At 40.4% G+C, this 18,015-nt stretch overlaps 1 protein-coding gene across 1 annotated transcript in view; it reads right to left on the bottom strand.

The window, feature by feature from the left end:
• Positions 1-661: 661 nt before the first annotated feature.
• The window catches only part of LOC147170667 (ephrin type-A receptor 4-like), a 58,875-nt gene continuing 41,521 nt past the window's right edge, over positions 662-18,015 (bottom strand). Inside the window, exons 8-18 of the mRNA XM_086079968.1 lie at positions 17,113-17,224; positions 15,408-15,466; positions 14,893-15,006; positions 13,600-13,785; positions 9,216-9,277; positions 6,672-6,881; positions 6,411-6,560; positions 5,948-6,144; positions 4,078-4,236; positions 2,510-3,652; positions 662-2,034 (exon numbers count right to left, since the gene is read on the bottom strand). Coding sequence (XP_085936094.1) covers positions 3,538-3,652; positions 4,078-4,236; positions 5,948-6,144; positions 6,411-6,560; positions 6,672-6,881; positions 9,216-9,277; positions 13,600-13,785; positions 14,893-15,006; positions 15,408-15,466; positions 17,113-17,224 — 1,364 coding nt within the window. The 3' untranslated portion in view covers positions 662-2,034; positions 2,510-3,537. The remainder of the gene's footprint in view (positions 2,035-2,509; positions 3,653-4,077; positions 4,237-5,947; positions 6,145-6,410; positions 6,561-6,671; positions 6,882-9,215; positions 9,278-13,599; positions 13,786-14,892; positions 15,007-15,407; positions 15,467-17,112; positions 17,225-18,015) is intronic.

Below are 18,015 nucleotides of genomic sequence, written 5' to 3'. Positions count from 1 at the left end.
CACACTCAGTCATACTAAAAGTCTGACATCACCCTAAGCTTGCCAAATCTCTGTGAAAGACAGACATTTCCTGATCACTATCTACCTCTGCAAACTTCACATGATTCATTTAGGCATGCTTATAAATAAATTTGAAAAACACCATTTGGCAAGACATTTAACTCAACTTTGTGTTCTAAAACAGTCATTTCCCCATCACCCCCTTTCTCTGTCCTTCTTTTCTGTTCTTATCAAATCTATGTCTGCACAATCAGAGGTTTATCCCTGCTGTAAATGAGCACAGGAGGCAGATGTTATTCTGATTAAACACACATGCACTGGAGTCATAAAAATGGACTAAACTTCGATAAATAAATCATTAAGAAGGGCTATTTAATTGTATTTATTTATTTTCTTGTGTTAGACAAGAGTACAAGCAAAGGCTAATAAACTGCTTGCAGTGTTACTTTGACCTACATTTTATTTGTTACATGAACCCTCCTTAATTATTATTATTCATCAATTTGTTGTGCGTATGTAATGATACACTATATAAGCTCAGTCCATTTAGCATTTACAGTATGATGAGGCAAGTTCACTTTTTTTTTTGTTTCACTAGTATAATGGACCTAACTAACCATAATGTGGCCCACTGCAAAAATAAATTTCTCAACCCTGCAGTGTGCGTGCCCATGTGTGTGCAGAATTAAGAATCAGAGGGTATACATCTGGTTTCTACTGTATTAAGTGCGCTTCGGCACCCCTTTATTTTCTTCACTTGAGGCTATTATTTTACAAACTAGATATAAAAGGACATAAATAAATGTCATAACTTACATGTACCTATTTCTCCTTCACAAACATAACAAACAAAAATTGTGATCATTTCAAAAAATGAGAGAAAAACAAATTAATGTTAGATCTACATGACTAGATCTTATGGCATTGAAAGGTATACAATTACAAACATTAACTTCTGTGTTCTGTTATTTTTGTTCATTTTTCTGTGTTTTTTTCCCCCAACTCATCGCACATTGAAGTAAAGGAAAAAAAATATTTTACAGTACATTCTGTTTTCCTTCCCAAGATGTCTTGCATAATTCCAAACAGGTCCTTTTTATTTTGATCACTAAAACCCAAAAAGTACACATTGCCAAGAGAAAAGAGCCATAGCGCTGTATTAAGGACGGAGGTGTTTTTGTGAAGTGTCACATAAGTTAAAAACATTCACAAGTAGAGATTCAAAAGATAAGGGACATCGCAAATGACGTCCGTTGGGTTATACCTATACTGTATATGTATGATGTGTTCTGGAATAAACATTTAAAAAAATAACAGTCTTCCCTTCTTTGACACCTTGTTCTGTAACTGTTGTGTACTGCATGGGGCGTCCCCTTCTCACATCCAGAGACTATTTCATCATCAGCAGCTTGCCGAGTCCAAAGTTAAATCAGAGGCTTTTAGTCACACTTGTTGATGATCCTGTATCCAATTGTAATCCGTAAATCTCTGCCAAAGCAAAACAGGTCGCTTTCCAGAAAACTGTTACAGAGTCCAGCTCACAAAGTCAGGAGCAACATTTTGTACATCATATTTTCCTTAACTAACAAATGGATGCTGCTTTTTCACAGGCTTCACAGCGGCCTGTGATTGGACAAGGTTATTGTTTTTCAGGTATGTAAAAACATACATCATACACACTTCATTCATTCACACACTCAAATCAAACTCCTCTTATTTTACATGCAAGCAAAGAAGAAAGCAACAATAAGAAATCCTGAAACATAAAAAAAAAACTCAACAAAAAATAGCCCAGCATCCACTGGAGCAGGACTTTCTAGATTATATTACATTCTTCATATAGTCTTTTCCGATGCTCTTAATCATTCAAATCACTCCAGTACAGTGCTGGATGGCCACATGTCCACGGTGGGAAGAAAGAACATTGTCTCTGTCTGGAGAGATTGCAGTAAGAAGAGGAGAAAGACAATGAGGAGGGAAAGGAATTCTGGGGGTGGCGAGGGGAGACAGGATCCTGAGGATGGACGACAGCAGCTGGGGAGCAAAACAGAAAGACGGAGGCTAAATCAGTCATGAGTCGTGTATTGTTTGACTCATCAGATGACATATGTTATATCAATTTTTTTTTTTAAAAGAAGGAATTATGTCAGTATATTTTCCAAATACAGTATTTGTAGAATAATTAGATGAATCAAGTCACTGGTTGTTTGGTTAGGGTCAAAACTTTGTAGATCATTCTAAACTACTTCTTACATTTGGGTACATACATTCACATACATTCTTAACATTTAAAGCCATATTATTATTATTATTATTATTATTATTAATTAATTAATTTTTGGGAGGGCTCTGGGCAGTTTTTAATTATGAGATGAAAAGTAACGTTTCTTCTATTTTCCCTCCTGTCAGTGCAAGCTGTCCCAATATTTTTGCCCACATACTATATGTGCTGTTACATGATCACATTGCAATTACAGCAAAGGGAAGAAAACCCAATACCAATTCTCACCTTGATAACAGTTTGAGTAATCCGCAGTGGAGGGTGATGATTGTGATTCACTCCGTATCCATATTGCGTTTGTTGCATACATCCTTTTGATTAAATCCCGCCATATGGTCCTTTGTCTTGCTGCATGAATAAACCCAATTAAATCCAGCAAAACAATTGTCCACTGAGACTGGCGAGGAACGGTAAGGAATTCCTGTAGCAAGACGTGGAGGCCGCCAGGGCTCTGATTCTGGAGGATGCACGGGGATGATCCATGCTGTGTTTGTCAGAGGGGAGGGAGGACATTTTCGGGAAGACAGGCCATTTGCTCTGGAAGATCGAAAACATTCTTGGCAGCGTCCTGGGGGGGTGGGGGGTTTTGGGTGTTGCGGGAGAACTGCTACACAAAAAGAAAAAAAGTCCGTGATAGAGCAAAGGAAGGAACAACATGCACCTCCGCAAAACGAACACCCCAGCACCACCATCCAGGCAAAGCAAACACTGGAGCTCTCTGAGAGTCGAGATCCTCAATATTGTGTGTGAGCTATCAAACCCATCCAGCTGAGACAGAACAATGGCAGCTGGGGCAGTAGGCCAGTCCCACAGACAATGCATGTACGATAAAGTCACAAGAAGGAAGAAGATCTGGTCGGTATAATTCCACAAAGAAAGTTCCAAAAATAACACTTTGCCAATGAGAAGGACAAAAGATTTCCCATCTGTCTTGCTTTTCCTTTCCATCCAATAAAGGCACTCCAGATTGGCCTCTCCGAAGCACTTCCAGCTTCCATTTATCCGCAAATTCATTTTTTCTCAGAAACAACAACAAAAACGGCAGATAAAGGTCTGAATTGTTGAAAAAGTGCCATTGTCCCCACTTTTTGCTTCATCTTTTTGTTCAGACCAAATTTAAAGTGCACAGATGAGGTAAACTATTTCTTCATAGTTTGTCTTTTCAAATGTAGTCTCTTTTTTTTTTCTTTTTTTTTGTTTGTTTTCATAGGAAATAAAGTCATTTTGCTCCCTTTTCTTTCTCTGTTTTGAATCTCTCAGACGGGAACCATTCTGCCTTGAATCTGTTGCATCTGGGAGAGCATTCCCTGGACACTTGTCAGAATCTTGCTCTGGTGTGCTGCTGAGGAGATTCCAATCCGAGTCAGGTCCCTGCAAGGAGAGGAAGCACACACTTTGGACCCATAACAAAAACAGAAAAGACTAATGATCCACAGAATGGATTTTGCAGCTTTCCAGTGGCCTGACGGTTAAATTGCCGAATAAGGGATTTTAGCTGCCAACACGGCAATCCCAATACAGCCATTTGAAGGGATTAAGACGAATAATTGAAATAAAAGAAACTGGCATGTCATAAACTACTTCCTCACTAAGATTAAAAGATTGGTCACAAATACATTGTGTGCGTGTGTATCTAAAAATCACATTTTCAAATCATGTTTGGTAGTTAGTGGTAACCTGTAAAACATTTTTTTTAAAGTTCAGGCAAAATTATCTATTTTTATATTAATGAGTAATGAGCTTCTTAAAACAGTTGTGCACGGATTAAAACCTTCAAAAGTAAAACTTCTACTCACTCTTGTGTCATGTGGATCACCGCCTCTGGAGTTGTGTAACTGGCAGCTGTAAAGTTGTCGATGTATCTCTCCATGCCGATGGCCTGCAGCCAGTCTTCGACCGTGCCCACGGCTGAGGATCCCTCGGGGCTACCGGGCTCCAGCAGGGTGGTGGTGGGCCTGATGAGCGTCAAGAGGAGAGGAAAGAGGGATATGAAAAAAAAGTGGGAAAATATAATTTTATTAGATTTAGCTTATACTCACAGTTCTCAAATAAAAGCAGATTTTTGCAATATTTGTATACAAAGCATGGCACGAACCATTTCTTTCCACCCTCTCTTCCTGGCTGATCCATATCACTGTCTTATAAATCTCAACAATAGCCAAGCCAAATCAACCTATATACAGTATGACTATTTGAATGGTAGAATGGCACTATTTTAAAACATTTTTGTTCAGTGCTGTAGTAATTCCATCATATGTATCGGGTACAAAACATTTGCACGGGCCCGGGTCACATTTTTCTTTCCCTTATTTATCCTTACAAGCTGTATTTATAGAATTCATTTACACTAATTACTCCACAAGGAAGCCCTTTCACTCTCGTTGTATAACGTTAGGTGAGCATGGGAATGTGTGCTCAAACGCTCATTAAATTCAAACAGACTTCCACTGGGCGGCACCGAGTCTGTAAACACATGTAGGTCATTCTTGACACATTGAGCTGCTTAAGAGTAATAGTGTACAAGCTACAGGGTCATATTTGTTTTTGACTTTGCGTTACATCGGATTTCTCCACACTATTAAAATAGCAACATTCCGGAGTGTGTAGCACCATTAAAGATAATTTGAAAAGGAATCTATTATCCAGGTTCTTTGGGCTGAAATCAGTCACATGCTGCTGGTAGAATGTTTAGCGAAGAGAGAAAGAATGGGAAGGTATGTACGGAAGAGGAGAGGAGCTTTGGTTTTTTAGTGTACATTTTTTTTATTCTGTTTTTTAGAATATTTGTCATAAAAAAAAATATTCAGAGAAATGGGGGTGGGGTACAGGGGAATAATGTTATTTAAAAAAGAAAAAAGAAAAAAAGTTACTTAGTATTTTTTTTTTTTTTTTTTTTTACCTCTGAACTCTACGTGACTTGCTGCAGACTTGCTAATGACAGACACTTTCCCGCATACCTCCAACGTACATTTAACTATATATTTCACTTACTGGTAAGTATACGAACATGTCAAATGTCAATCGATTGGCATGATTCTAGTAAGCTAACATTTAAGTTTCTACGGAAGCATATTGCATGCGGGAAAGTGTCCGCCATTAGCAAGTCTGCAACAAGTCCCTTGGAGTTCAGAGGATAAAAACAAATTACTCCGAAAAACAGAAGCTGGTGCTCTGTTTTTCTGATTATATTTTTCCTCCTGTTTTTTTGAATAATTTTTACCTGTTTTTCAGATTTAAAAAAATGCAGTAAAACAGAAAAAAAAACTCACACAAAAACAAAGCTCTCCCAAAAAATTAGTCAGAAAAACAGGTGGGGTTTTTTTCTCAAATGAATGCAATACGCTTCTGTAGGGTGATATGGTGTGTGTGATAATAAAATGTCACCAAAACAAAACTGTATTTTATGTGCTTTCCATTTTCTTTGTCTTTTAAGACGTCATAAAAACTAAGTACAAGAGTACAGGCGCCCCCCGGAAAGCCATAAAAGACATGCTTGGATAACTTTTGAAAACCCTGACCTCAACACCATCAAAACACCTTTGCGATATGTGAGCTAGGTTGCCCCATTCAACACCAGTCACCTTTGACCTCACACATATTTTTTTCTGGATGAAAGGGCAAAGCAGACAAACAACAAAACCAAGTATATCATCGCCCCCTCCTCACCTGATAACACTGTCCCCACCAGTCCTCTTCAGAGAGTTGGGGTTGCGAATCAGCTTATCCAACATGTTGACAATCTGGCCAAACTTTGGTCGCTCTGCCCTCTCTCTCTGCCAGCAGTCCAGCATGAGCTGGTGGAGCGCCACGGGACAGTCCATTGGCGGGGGCAGCCGATAACCCTCATCAATGGCTTTGATCACCTATTAAAAAAAAATAAAAAAATGAAGCCACATGTGAAGTCACCATATTTCTGATAACTTTCAAATTCCTTGGTTATTATTGTTTACTTTACACTACATGTGAATCTAAACCATTTCAACTTGTTTTTCCTATAAAATTATTAGCATTAGCATTTTTTTTATTAAGTGGTGTATTGCTTTACAATTAGGGTCAAGGTGATCATACAATGTTGTTTTATGATTGTAATCAAATGTAAGTTATCGCTGCGAGTAGAAATGTGACTTACATCTTGGTTGCTCATGTCCCAATATGGCCGTTCGCCGTATGACATCACCTCCCACATAACAATGCCGTAGCTCCACACATCACTGGATGAAGTGAACTTCCTGTAAGCGATGGCCTCAGGGGCCGTCCAGCGAATGGGGATCTTCCCTCCCTATATTAATAAAAAACAACCTGATAAATACAGACTGACACATCACACAATAGCGATGACACACAGTCAGGCACTGTCATCGCCCCCTCCCACAAACACACACACACTCACTCTGGTTGTGTATGCAGCCTCAGGGTCATCCTCCAGCACGCGAGACATGCCGAAGTCAGACACTTTGCAAACCAAGTTGCAGTTGACCAGGATGTTGCGGGCTGCCAGGTCACGGTGGACGTAGCTCATGTCTGACAGGTACTTCATGCCTGACGCAATACCACGTAGGATGCCCACTAGCTGGATCACAGTGAAGTGGCCGTCATTCTTCTGCACACATGAAGAACAAGTTGTTGAGAAATTCAACTGTGTTACCATAAATACCAAAAAAATAATAATAATAAATGAACTGAACCATACAGCCGTACAACATGTGGTAATCCCTTCATATTATGTCGAGCAAACAAATAAAGTTGTTGGATGAATATGTGCAATATGAATTCACATGTACAGAGGTGGCAAATCCAGGTCCAGAAAGTAAAAACCCTGCCACAGTTTGGCTTTAGCCCATGATGCTAGCTATCTATCTAGCTCCCTAGCAGGTAAACGAGCACCATGGGAGCTAGCTAGCCAAACTGCGGCAGGGTTTTTACTTTCTGGAACTGAATTTGCCACCTCTGCATGTATAACGCAATGTATGGTGTTCTACAGGGTTCAATTCTGGGGCCTCTGCTGTTTTCATTGTATCTGCTGGCCGGAGTTTCCATCTTAAGAAAACAACGGTGGTTGTTTTAAAGTGTTCTATCAATATAGAATTGAGGTGAGTGATGGGAGTAAGCGTCCTAACCGCATGATTTGCACTGACAAGTTGAGGAATTCTAGTCAAGCACAACTAACTACCTAGAACAAATATAGGAACACTTCCATGGAGATGGGAAACACAAGAACTCCAGGTGAAGAGAGCCAGATTCGATGAAAAGGCTACTCTCTCTTTCTCTCTGTTCATTTTGTTCACCAGTAAAATAAATAAATCTCTCTGTTCATTTTGTTCACCAGTAAACCCTATATCTATGTCATGAATTGGAAAAAAACAACACAAAAACAAAAACATTTATTTCTTAATAAAGAAGGTGTAAACTGGTAGGGTTCAGAACTGGTGGGGTTCAGTACCTCGAACCACTGATTTAGTGTAAACTGGACTTTCACTAACATCACCAACGTTATGCCCATGGCCAGATTTATAGAAATTAACTGTTGCATATTGCTACGGTATTTATTTATCTATTATTTATAATGACATATAATAAGAATATTTGTAAAAGTAATTTAAGCAAGTTTGTTATGGAGGAGTTCGACCTTTGTGCTAAAAATAGTAGCATATCCCACAATCCCATGCGGTCGTCCATTTTGAAAGGCTGCTTTTACGAGAATCCTATATTCGCAATAGCGCTTGCTACCTCACACATATTCTATTCGGTGGAAAATTATAATCTAGCCATAATCAGGACGATGGAAAAGAGTCATTAGACAAGAAGGCTTAGTCGCTATAAGGAGAAAAACGCTGTAACTGGCGGTGAAGAACCGTACCAGATCAAGTCTGAGTGGAGTAACAATTATGATATCTTCCCGGCAGTTTCATACTCGGACATAACCTGATTTAAAAAAATATATAATTACCAGCGCATTTTACACCTTGAAGGATTTTCAGAACTACAAAAGTCAAGAAAGCTATGGCCGGTTTGTTTGTAGATGGGTTTGTGACGCTGCATAAACCAAGTACAAGTACACTAAAAGTAGAATAATAAATGCATTCTCAAAAGTTGCCTGATGCAAGTTTGACACCCTGGATTATTACAGAAAGAAATCAGCGACGTGAGCAGGTGTTGTTTTTCCTTATTGTGGGACGACGACGCTTGATGTCACTTCGGAGCCCCTCGCTTTGTTGTGCTCTGCCGATCTACTATATTTTAATATAACATTTGTTACTTATCAGTTTTGTACCTATACTAAAACCTTGTTTTACAGTAAATGCTTGCATGAAATAAAATGATCCGAAGAAACACGAACGTTGTTCATAAGACATCATATCGGACCAGTTGATTGCAGCAGTCCAAGCTCGGCTTCGTTATTTTGCGGTTTCCTCCTGTCCACAAATAACCTTTGGAATATGCTAAAAATGCTTTTTGTTTCTTCCACGCCGATTGTAGCATTTGCCAATGGCATTATTAGTTGGCATTATTACTATTAAGCACAGCCTCTTACAATGGCTACCGTGGGGAATGAAGAAAAGCCCAAACCCGTCTATTTTAGAAATATGTAACAAACTGGTAGTCCGTCACTTTAATCAGTACTCAAAAAGTAGCTCTTAGTTTCAACAAGGTTGATGACCCCTGCTCTATACTTTGTCCAGGATGCTTGATGCTAAAGATGATCCTCCAAAGCCTCGAGTTTAGTGAACCTTGCCAACATAGACGTGAAAGCTGAGTAAAAGTCTTGTCACAAAGATGCTACGTTGATAAAGGAGGAGGATAAAGATTAGGGTGAATGTTTGTGAACAAACGCTTGTAATTTGGGTGGATGCCATTAAAGTGATAAGATCGGATCGGTATACTACAGCTGTAGCTCACATACACACATACACACACACAGAAACGCATGACTGACCCTCAGGAATGCATCCAGCGATCTGTTTTCCATGTATTCTGTGATAATCATCACTGGCTTACCTAGAGAGAGAGAGAGAGAGAGAGAGAGAGAGAGAGAGAGAGAGAGAGAGAGAGAGAGAGAGAGAGAGAGAGAGAGAGAGAGAGAGAGAATGAAAGGCAGATGATTATAGAGGTAAATGATGCACATGACAGCCCAGCAGATTCTCAGTGGAATTTAAGTGTGTGTGTGTGTGGGGGGGGGGGGGGGGGTGCGTGTGTGTGTGTGTGTCAGGCCATCTATCTCTGTCCCGCAGTGATTTAATTAGCTCAATGTAACGGTTGCCCAGACGTCCTCTCATTTCGCTGCACATGCGAAGGCATTTCTGAAACAAAACATGTCTAAACTCTCCTCTGGTCTTCATGCGAGTTTGACAGACATTGGATGTGTTGTGTGACATGTCATCACAATCACCCAGCCAGAGTCCATTTCTGCCCCTTACTGTCCCTTTGACCTTTTTTCTCCTCACCAGCGTTCTGACGCATCTGTCTCTCTCCTCTCTATTGCATATTTCCCTCTCGTTTCCATACGCTGTATCATTCCCGTTTCCCCATGACCCTACCCATTCATTCCTCTTTGGCCTTTTTCACCTCGCCCCTCTAACTGGCCCACTCTTCTTCTCTTTGGGGAGCATCTGTGTCTGTATCTGAGCGGGACATGCAACGGGTAGGGTGGCTGTTCCCTGGTGGGTCTCTGTCTGTTTTTGTTTCCCAATGGATGAGGGGGATAGCATCAAGGAGGAGCAAGGCATGAACAGAAGAAAGAAGTAACGGTGTTTTTTATCAACCGGCAAGCAGACATGGCATCAACCCATGACAAAGTTGTTACACTAAATTCCTCAGAGAACAGTTTTGTGTTCCATTCCAAGTTAAAGGCTGATTACAAAGAAAAGTGCTGAGTTAACGCTTTAGCTTTAAATTAGTGCTGCCACATACGATTATCATGCTAGTCGACTAATCACAAGCAGTAGTCGTGATTAGTCGACTAATCGGAACATATCGTCGCTGTCCTTGTTTTTGTTTTTTGACAAAAATGGACATAAGCGTTTTTCACAGGACAGAGACAATATGTAAATAGCAGCATATTGCACCAACAAGCAGCTGCTCTTTTTAAAGCCATCATCATTTTACATTTGGAATTCTTCATAAATACTGTATGTACAAATAATTAATGAAGACAATTAAGATGATAGTACATTGAACTTTGATTAGATTTTGCATTGCATTCGCTTGTACCATAATTTCTGACGTGTTTATAAAAGATTGAGCAACTTAAATTGAAGGTGATACTGTGTTTTTTTGCTGTAAATGTTTAGTGTATAGGAACCCAAAAAAAGATGCAGAGTAGCACTAATACTATGAAACTATTTATAATAAAAACAAATACATCAGTTTTGGTTATTAGCGAATTTGCTGACCAAAGCCTCCATATTCCACAATAGAGCTTACAAATGTTAGCGTGCTAATCAGAACATCACGTTACACACACAGTGCTAATGCTAGCTTCCAGACATGACTATACACTTTGCCAGAAATGCTACTAGGCATCAGCCACAACATACTTCCTTTTTAAATGCTGATTTGTCATTGCCGTGGTGCCATGAAAGGGAGGTTTACCTTGTATTAAATATATTGGGTGAAATGCGCCTGAAGTTTCAGATTCTGTTGCTAACATGGGATAGCCATGACACTTCACTACCCATAATGCTTTTGTTTCCATCACGGATGACCCGGATGACCACTACTGTGCCTGGGCATCACAGACATGGCATCCAGCCTCGGGAGAAGTGCGAGGCGAGTCAGTTTTCGATAGAAAAAGAGAGGAGCAAATAAATAAATACATAAACGGCTCGTCAACTATTAATATTAATTAAATTGTCTACGTCGTCGTGACTAGTCAACTAATCTTGGCAGCCCTACTTTAAATCCAGAATCTCTAATGCGTTCTTGAAGAATACTGAGAGTAGCAGAGAGTTGAGCCGTTGGCAGCTGAGGTCCTGAAGGTGACGTTCCCCTCCACGGCAGGCTGCTCGCCTTGCCAAGGGGCTGTCATTCACCCCCTCACCCGCTGCGTGACTGGCACGCCATTAATCATGGGGCGCTCGGACGATGCCCCCAAAAGAGGAAGTGGATTTAAAGTTGGGGGATTGCGGGGGCCCTCTCTGTCAGCCATCTTTGTTCCCTTTGTTGAGCGCCTCTGCCCTCGAGGCGGCAGTGATTGACAGCTCCCCAATCCAGTCTGAAGAGTGTCTGACCTGCGACCTTAAACTCTCGCCTCTTCAGCCCCGCCCTATTCCTCACAGCTTATTTGCATGCTAATTCCGTGTTTACTGAATACGCCCTGCCGCCTTTGGCAATGAACCCGAGGCAGGAACTCTCGAAAGAGGGCTGATTATCACCTGCCAATGAAACCGGGTAGGGAGAATCAGGCAACAAAGGGATAATATTGGGAAATCAACAGGCAAAAGCTGCTCAGAGGCCCACTCAAACTCAAAGACTACCTTTTAATAACTCATCTGTCTTTAATTTAAAGGCTTGCTTTATGTAGATTAGACATTTTAATGGCGACTGGATTTAAGGCTGAAGGCTTCCAAATGGCCTCCACTCTGGCAGCGTTCAGTGAAAGGATTTTATAAAATTATGTATTTTAGAAGCCTATCGAGGTGTATTCATAATTAATATGCCTTAACAGGCACTGTTGGACATGCCAACAAGTTCATAGAACATTAAGAATTCCTTTTAACTTTATTGAAATTGAGCGGGGAGTACAATTCAAATAATGGGTTTTTAATAGATTCCACCGACACACTCTAGTGCGAAGGACTCATTTGCCCAAACCTCGAGTTCAGCTCTCAGAAGAGAGAGTGGAAGGAGGCGGAGAGTTAGTTATCAGATGCCCTTCTTGCTAAGGCTCACTAGCCTTTCATGTTAGCGGCTATCACTAGCGCACGGCTCATCTGTCTCCCTCATTTAACCCTTGAATGCTTTGTCATTTTCAGGCTCTAGTTCATCCGCTTTCTCTGCCTCTATGTTTTCTTTTGTTGTCATTCCTGTTGTCCTCTGTCGCTCCTCCAATCCATCACCTTCGAACCGCCCGGCTGTCTTTTTCTCTCTGCATCTCTATTTGCACCTTCCCTGGCTTGTCTCCGATTTCTTTTCCTTGCGCCTATCCGTCTTGTCTGCATTTCCTATGCCTTTCTCACGACTTCTCGTTGAGGTCTGAGAGGTCATATAAGGGGTGATAGGTGTTGGAAAAGATAAGTAATTCTGCCTGAGCCACTGCTCACTTTCAGGTCTATCTAGGGCCGTGCATGCATCTGTCTTGTGTTGTGTGCGTAAAAGGGTCCGAGACAGTGTTATCGAGCACAGATAGGACCAGGCTGCTACTATGTCACGACACATTAAGGCACTTCATCCATCTAACCTGCGCTGAGGCTGGCCATGAGCTATCAGCCCCCACGAACACATGGATGGAACACAAAGTGCACAGACGTGTTGACAAGAATTTTACACAAACACACAAGCACCACAGTCCTACCAAACACAATTAGGACATGGAGTAAATGGTAGCGGAAAGCTTGGGGGGACATGAAGGAGATAACACCAAGGGCAGAGGGAGGGAGATGTGACCAGTGTTTTGTGACCATGCAGCAGCAGATAGAGGAGGGATAGGGTATCACTCCCTAACCCCAAACACATTTAGAGCTGACACCATGATTAATGAGCCTAGTGCTGCACTACAGGGACTGTTCCTGGGCCATTAGCACCCCCTTCACCATTTGCCCACCTTGCTCTATTTCCCCTTACCCTTCCCACTGCCGATGTAGCCCGTCCATCTGGAAAAAGGCCACCCGGTGACAGCCTGACTGTGAAATACTTACAATGCACTCATAATGGCGGCAATGCTACACAGCATGTATATTTTTCCTTCAACGATCCGTACACACTGCGACCAACTCACACATTAGTCTAGTAAGGTTTAATTAAATAAAAAAATAAATATGATCATTTACATATCCTACAATCTTCTCAACCAGTCCAAAACAAAGTCGTTACAGACAGAGCTACTACCAGCCAAGGAAGGCATTTGTCTGAATCAACCTTCCACCAATGTCACCCACAATGTAGGCTAGAATGATTTATTGTTTGTTTTGTTTTTTTAAGAGGCGGGTATGGGTGGTGGGGAGGGTTGGGGGGCATTGTATATGGATGTCCTTTTTGGTGTCTTAAATAGGGTATTGGACATATTAACCAATGTGTTTGTATGTTTGAGGGACTTTGAAATTTGGAAATCTGCATATAAGCCAAGGTTACTGATGATTGGAAAAAGAAAAAGAAACACCTACATTTGGTGACTACACCTTCAAGGTGGATGATGTTGGGATGGTCAAATTGTCCCATGATGCTGGCCTCAGCCAAGAAGTCTCTCCTCTGCTGGTCGGTGTATCCGGCCTTCAGCGTCTTTATGGCCACACAGATCTCTCTCTTGCCGGGCATTTTCAAACGGCCACTGCAGACCTCACCAAACTCTCCTGAAACAAACATGGTACTATTTAACGGGCGTCCCCCTGGCGCCGGTGTTTGTTTTTTTATGTGTATGTTGGAAAGGGTCCTGTTTAAACATTGATCAGGGTCTCTAATCCCTTATTGCTCTCTCCCTGCAGCCATGTGCGGTGAGAGAGGGACAAGAAATGGATATTGATTCTTCTCTTTATTGTTTTGTCATTGGATGACTTTTCTTCAGCTACAGAATTAGTACAACATACTGTATTTAGCTTCTACTGCTGTCCTCAAAGACAGACAAAATGTTAGTCAGGGAAAAAAAACTTTCTACAAGAAGAATGGCAGTATTTGCATGAAAACAAATATTACATAATTCCATTCAAAAAGTCTTTATTAGCAAGAACAATATACCGTATTTTATGGACCATTAAGCACACCGTATTATTAGGCACAATATCAATGAATGGGTTTATTTTAAAACATTTACATACACGGCACCGGGTTATAAGGTTTATGTGTTAGATTTAGCGCTATTATGCTATGTTCAGACTAGACACAAAATATGAGGTTGCGCTGCGTGTCTCGCTTGCTTTTGTTTGCCATTCAACTACTTGGGGGTTGCTTCCAGTGGAGGAGGGAATCCTCCGATAGATGGGGGGGAAAAAAAGCTTTGAACATCGCTAGTCAATCTGGTGACCGATGGTTGTGTTATTACAACAATGCTAAATGCAATCTTGGGTGACAGTTCAATAGCTGTAAACAAGCCAATATGCTTATCATTATCTCAACCATTTTTAGTGCTCGTTCACGGTAGCAATTGGAAGGTGTTTGTATCGTTTACCTTGCCTCATTCTAAAATCGGAAGCTGCAGCCATAAGTTAGTAGGATTTCCTTTACCATAATTCCTTAGACATGGAAGCAGAAAGTAGTTCTATTCCAGTATGACAAAAACACAGAGGCCTGCTTGCGATTAGATGCGGATGAGGATGCAAACGTAATAGGAAGGAAATTTAAATAAAGACTAACTAAAGACTAACTGAAAAGTAAACATCCATCCAGAAATTATAAGATTTTATGGTCCAAAAAATAAATGTAACTGGTGAAAGATGAATATTTTCAAAATATTTTCTACTTACCGACACCAATAACTTTCTCAATCTTGATACAAGATGCATCAATCTCTTTGGCAAACTCACGCACAGCTTGGTTTGGGTCCTCATAAGTAAAGGGGTCAACATATGTTCTCACTCCTGAAGAAAGAAAATGACAAATTCAGTCTGGAAAGAATCATTCATCTCTTCTTTGTTTTTATTATGCTGGAGGCTACAGCAGACTTATCCGCAACCTTTTTTGTCCCCTATACCTTGATTTACTGTAATGCTTTTCATGTCACTATGGCTGACTCTGATGAAGATGGAGCTCATTAACTTAAAATGTTTGTGGGACACCAATACCAATGCTAATGGCTTGATGATGAGCTTTTAGCGTAAGCTCGGGTGCCAATATATTAGCTTCCAAATTGTTTTTTACCATCCTTCTCATTTATGGGCTCCAGTTGTGGTTTATAGAGCATGAATGTCAACACACACCTAAAAGCACCCAATATTTTTAAATTCCACAATTTGTAGGCATAGTATTCACTTTATGTTACCTTGATGTAAGTGCTTCTCTTCATCTGACTCCTGTTTGGCCTTGCTGTACTTACTCCTTCTGAGGAGAAAAAAAAACAGGACAGTTGGTTACGTGTCATGTTAAAAAATAAAAATAAAATTGATCTGAATGGCACAATGAAATATTTGTTATGTCCCTTATATTGGAGTTTCCTTGGTGTGTGTTTTTATCAAATGGGTTTTCACAGCTTTGTCATTTACAATATTTTCTTCCTCTGAAGGATAAAACTTAAAGTGGAAGACTGAAGAGGGAATACAAGCTGTAAATCAATTTTATAGAACAATATGTTCAAATCCCTCAGGATTCTATTGAAGCGTGGATGTCTGTGACCACATATGAGAGACATTGTCCTCCTCTGCAGTTGTGTAATGAGGGTTAACAGCTACGTGATTACAGTCCCTCCCCGCAATCACCGCATGGCCGCAGTAACACAATGACAGTGGTCATCACATGCATACAGTATAAAGAAGGCAAAGACAACCACCTGCTTGCTTGTTAAGAGAGGCAATCACATGGAAAGCCAGGCCACACACATACACACAATAAATCAAATTTATTACCCAAAACACAGATGGATACAAATATTTGGTTTGCTATAAAAATGCTCACACACCAATCAACAAATGAATGTACACACAGACACACATTATTATGAAATTGAAAGATATTAATACTCAAATGTATGGAGGACCAAAGTTGCCAAAAATAAATACAAATAAATGACTAAATAAATAAATAAAATAATAAATTAATAAAAGTGAAAATGAAAATGCATAAAAAAAATTGTAATTACAAATTAAATACAACAAAAATATATAGATGGCAATAAAAACAACAAAATATATATCCATAAATAAATACAAGTACAAATTAAAAATAAATAACAAGATAAAAATGTATGTTGAAATAAATACAACAATAAATATATGAACACAATTAATTCATTAATTAATCAACAAATAAAAACGTTCTGCTCTCACATTTATTTATTACATGCTGCAGACGCACTGCCAGGTCGAAATGTTATTCAAATGAAATATTTTTCATTGCACGCACACACACACACACACACACACACACACACACACACACCCACACACACACACACACACTAAGCATGGTTAGGACCGTGAGGTGAGGCAGCCCCATCTGCATGTAATCCCATCTGTGTGACGGAGCTTTGTCGTGCTTGCTGGTTAACACCCTGAGATTGGGTCACCGCAAATCCACCTGATGCCTCTCGGTGTGACTCTGTCTCAATTTTGCCTGCTGCCTTTCATTTCTTGCTCATCTCATTGTCCAATACTATCCTCCTTCCGCATTTTCTTAAAGCGTTTCCCTTTCTCTCATCTTCTTCACGCCAGTAAGCAAGGCACAGCAGGAGACAATAACCAGCGGCCGAGATTGTAGTCGGTACGGGGTAAGCAGAGGAAAGAGGATAAGAAGTGTGGATGGATGCAAAGGACAGGGATCGAGGGGTCGCTGATTGCATCTCTTTAGCTGTCGTAGCTGTCAATCATGTCTCCGTTGTGGGGAGTCATCACTCATCACGTGTGAGTGTGGTGCAATAGCTTTCCTGCTCAGCTTTCTGACAACTACTTTTCCTGGTGCTAAGCGAGACATCGCTCATCACGGAGGAGACATGAAATGACAGAGAACAAAAGAGCCAGAGGGATGAAGCCCACCTTCGACTGATGACAAAAGCGCTGATGAGGAGGAGGAGGAGCACCACGCTGCCGACCACAGACACCAGCAACACTGTCGAGTTGGTTCCATCACCGATTATAGGAGCTGGCACTGAGAGAGGCAAGAGTGAAATAATTAGTAAACAACAGAAATAGATTCTGAGTCAGTCATTGACCCTCTCGATATTTCCCAAACTCTCTGCACTCTCACGCACCCCGCACCCACACACACATCACTTTGTTTTACGATTAAGCCATAAAGTCTACTGCTGTTGGCCCTCATTGAAAGACAATGACAACCCATTAGGTTGTGCGCTTGACCGTGTCATTATCATGCACCGCTGTTTGGATCTGCATCACAAAAGAGACACCTGGTCCCGCGATCAGTTCTCTAACCATCCACGCCATTATATATAACATGGCTTTCCGTTTTTCCCATTTTGCTTTTCACTGCTCGCTCTAGAATTGCTATAACCGACATGTCTTATATATATATATATATATATATATATATATATATATATATATATGTTTTTATTTTATAAACTGCCACATAACAACTTTCTGTTAAAGGTTATAAGGCAAATACTTTTTGCTTGACTTTTACTTTTGATGATTTTTTAAGATTTTGGGGTGGCCAATGACACAGTATCCCCACTAGATTAGACCCACTTGTGCACTGAACAGCAGCCAAATCCCATCTCCACATTCGGAACCAAAACAAGAGCAAACTAGTAAGCTAACCATTTTAATAATAATAATAATTATAATAATATATATAATAATATAATAATTTTGGAAGCTTGGTTATTATCAGTGACCTTAAAATAAAAGCCATGTTGTCCACTGATGTCATCACCCTCCTCAGAGCCCTGAAATAGTCCTCTTCTGCTGAGACGACTA

This window comes from Leptonotus elevatus, chromosome 7 (assembly GCF_054856555.1).
Source record: "Leptonotus elevatus isolate MCC_2025b chromosome 7, RoL_Lele_1.0, whole genome shotgun sequence".
Classification (NCBI taxonomy): domain Eukaryota; kingdom Metazoa; phylum Chordata; class Actinopteri; order Syngnathiformes; family Syngnathidae; genus Leptonotus; species Leptonotus elevatus.
This window is presented reverse-complemented; position numbering and strand designations above follow the sequence as displayed.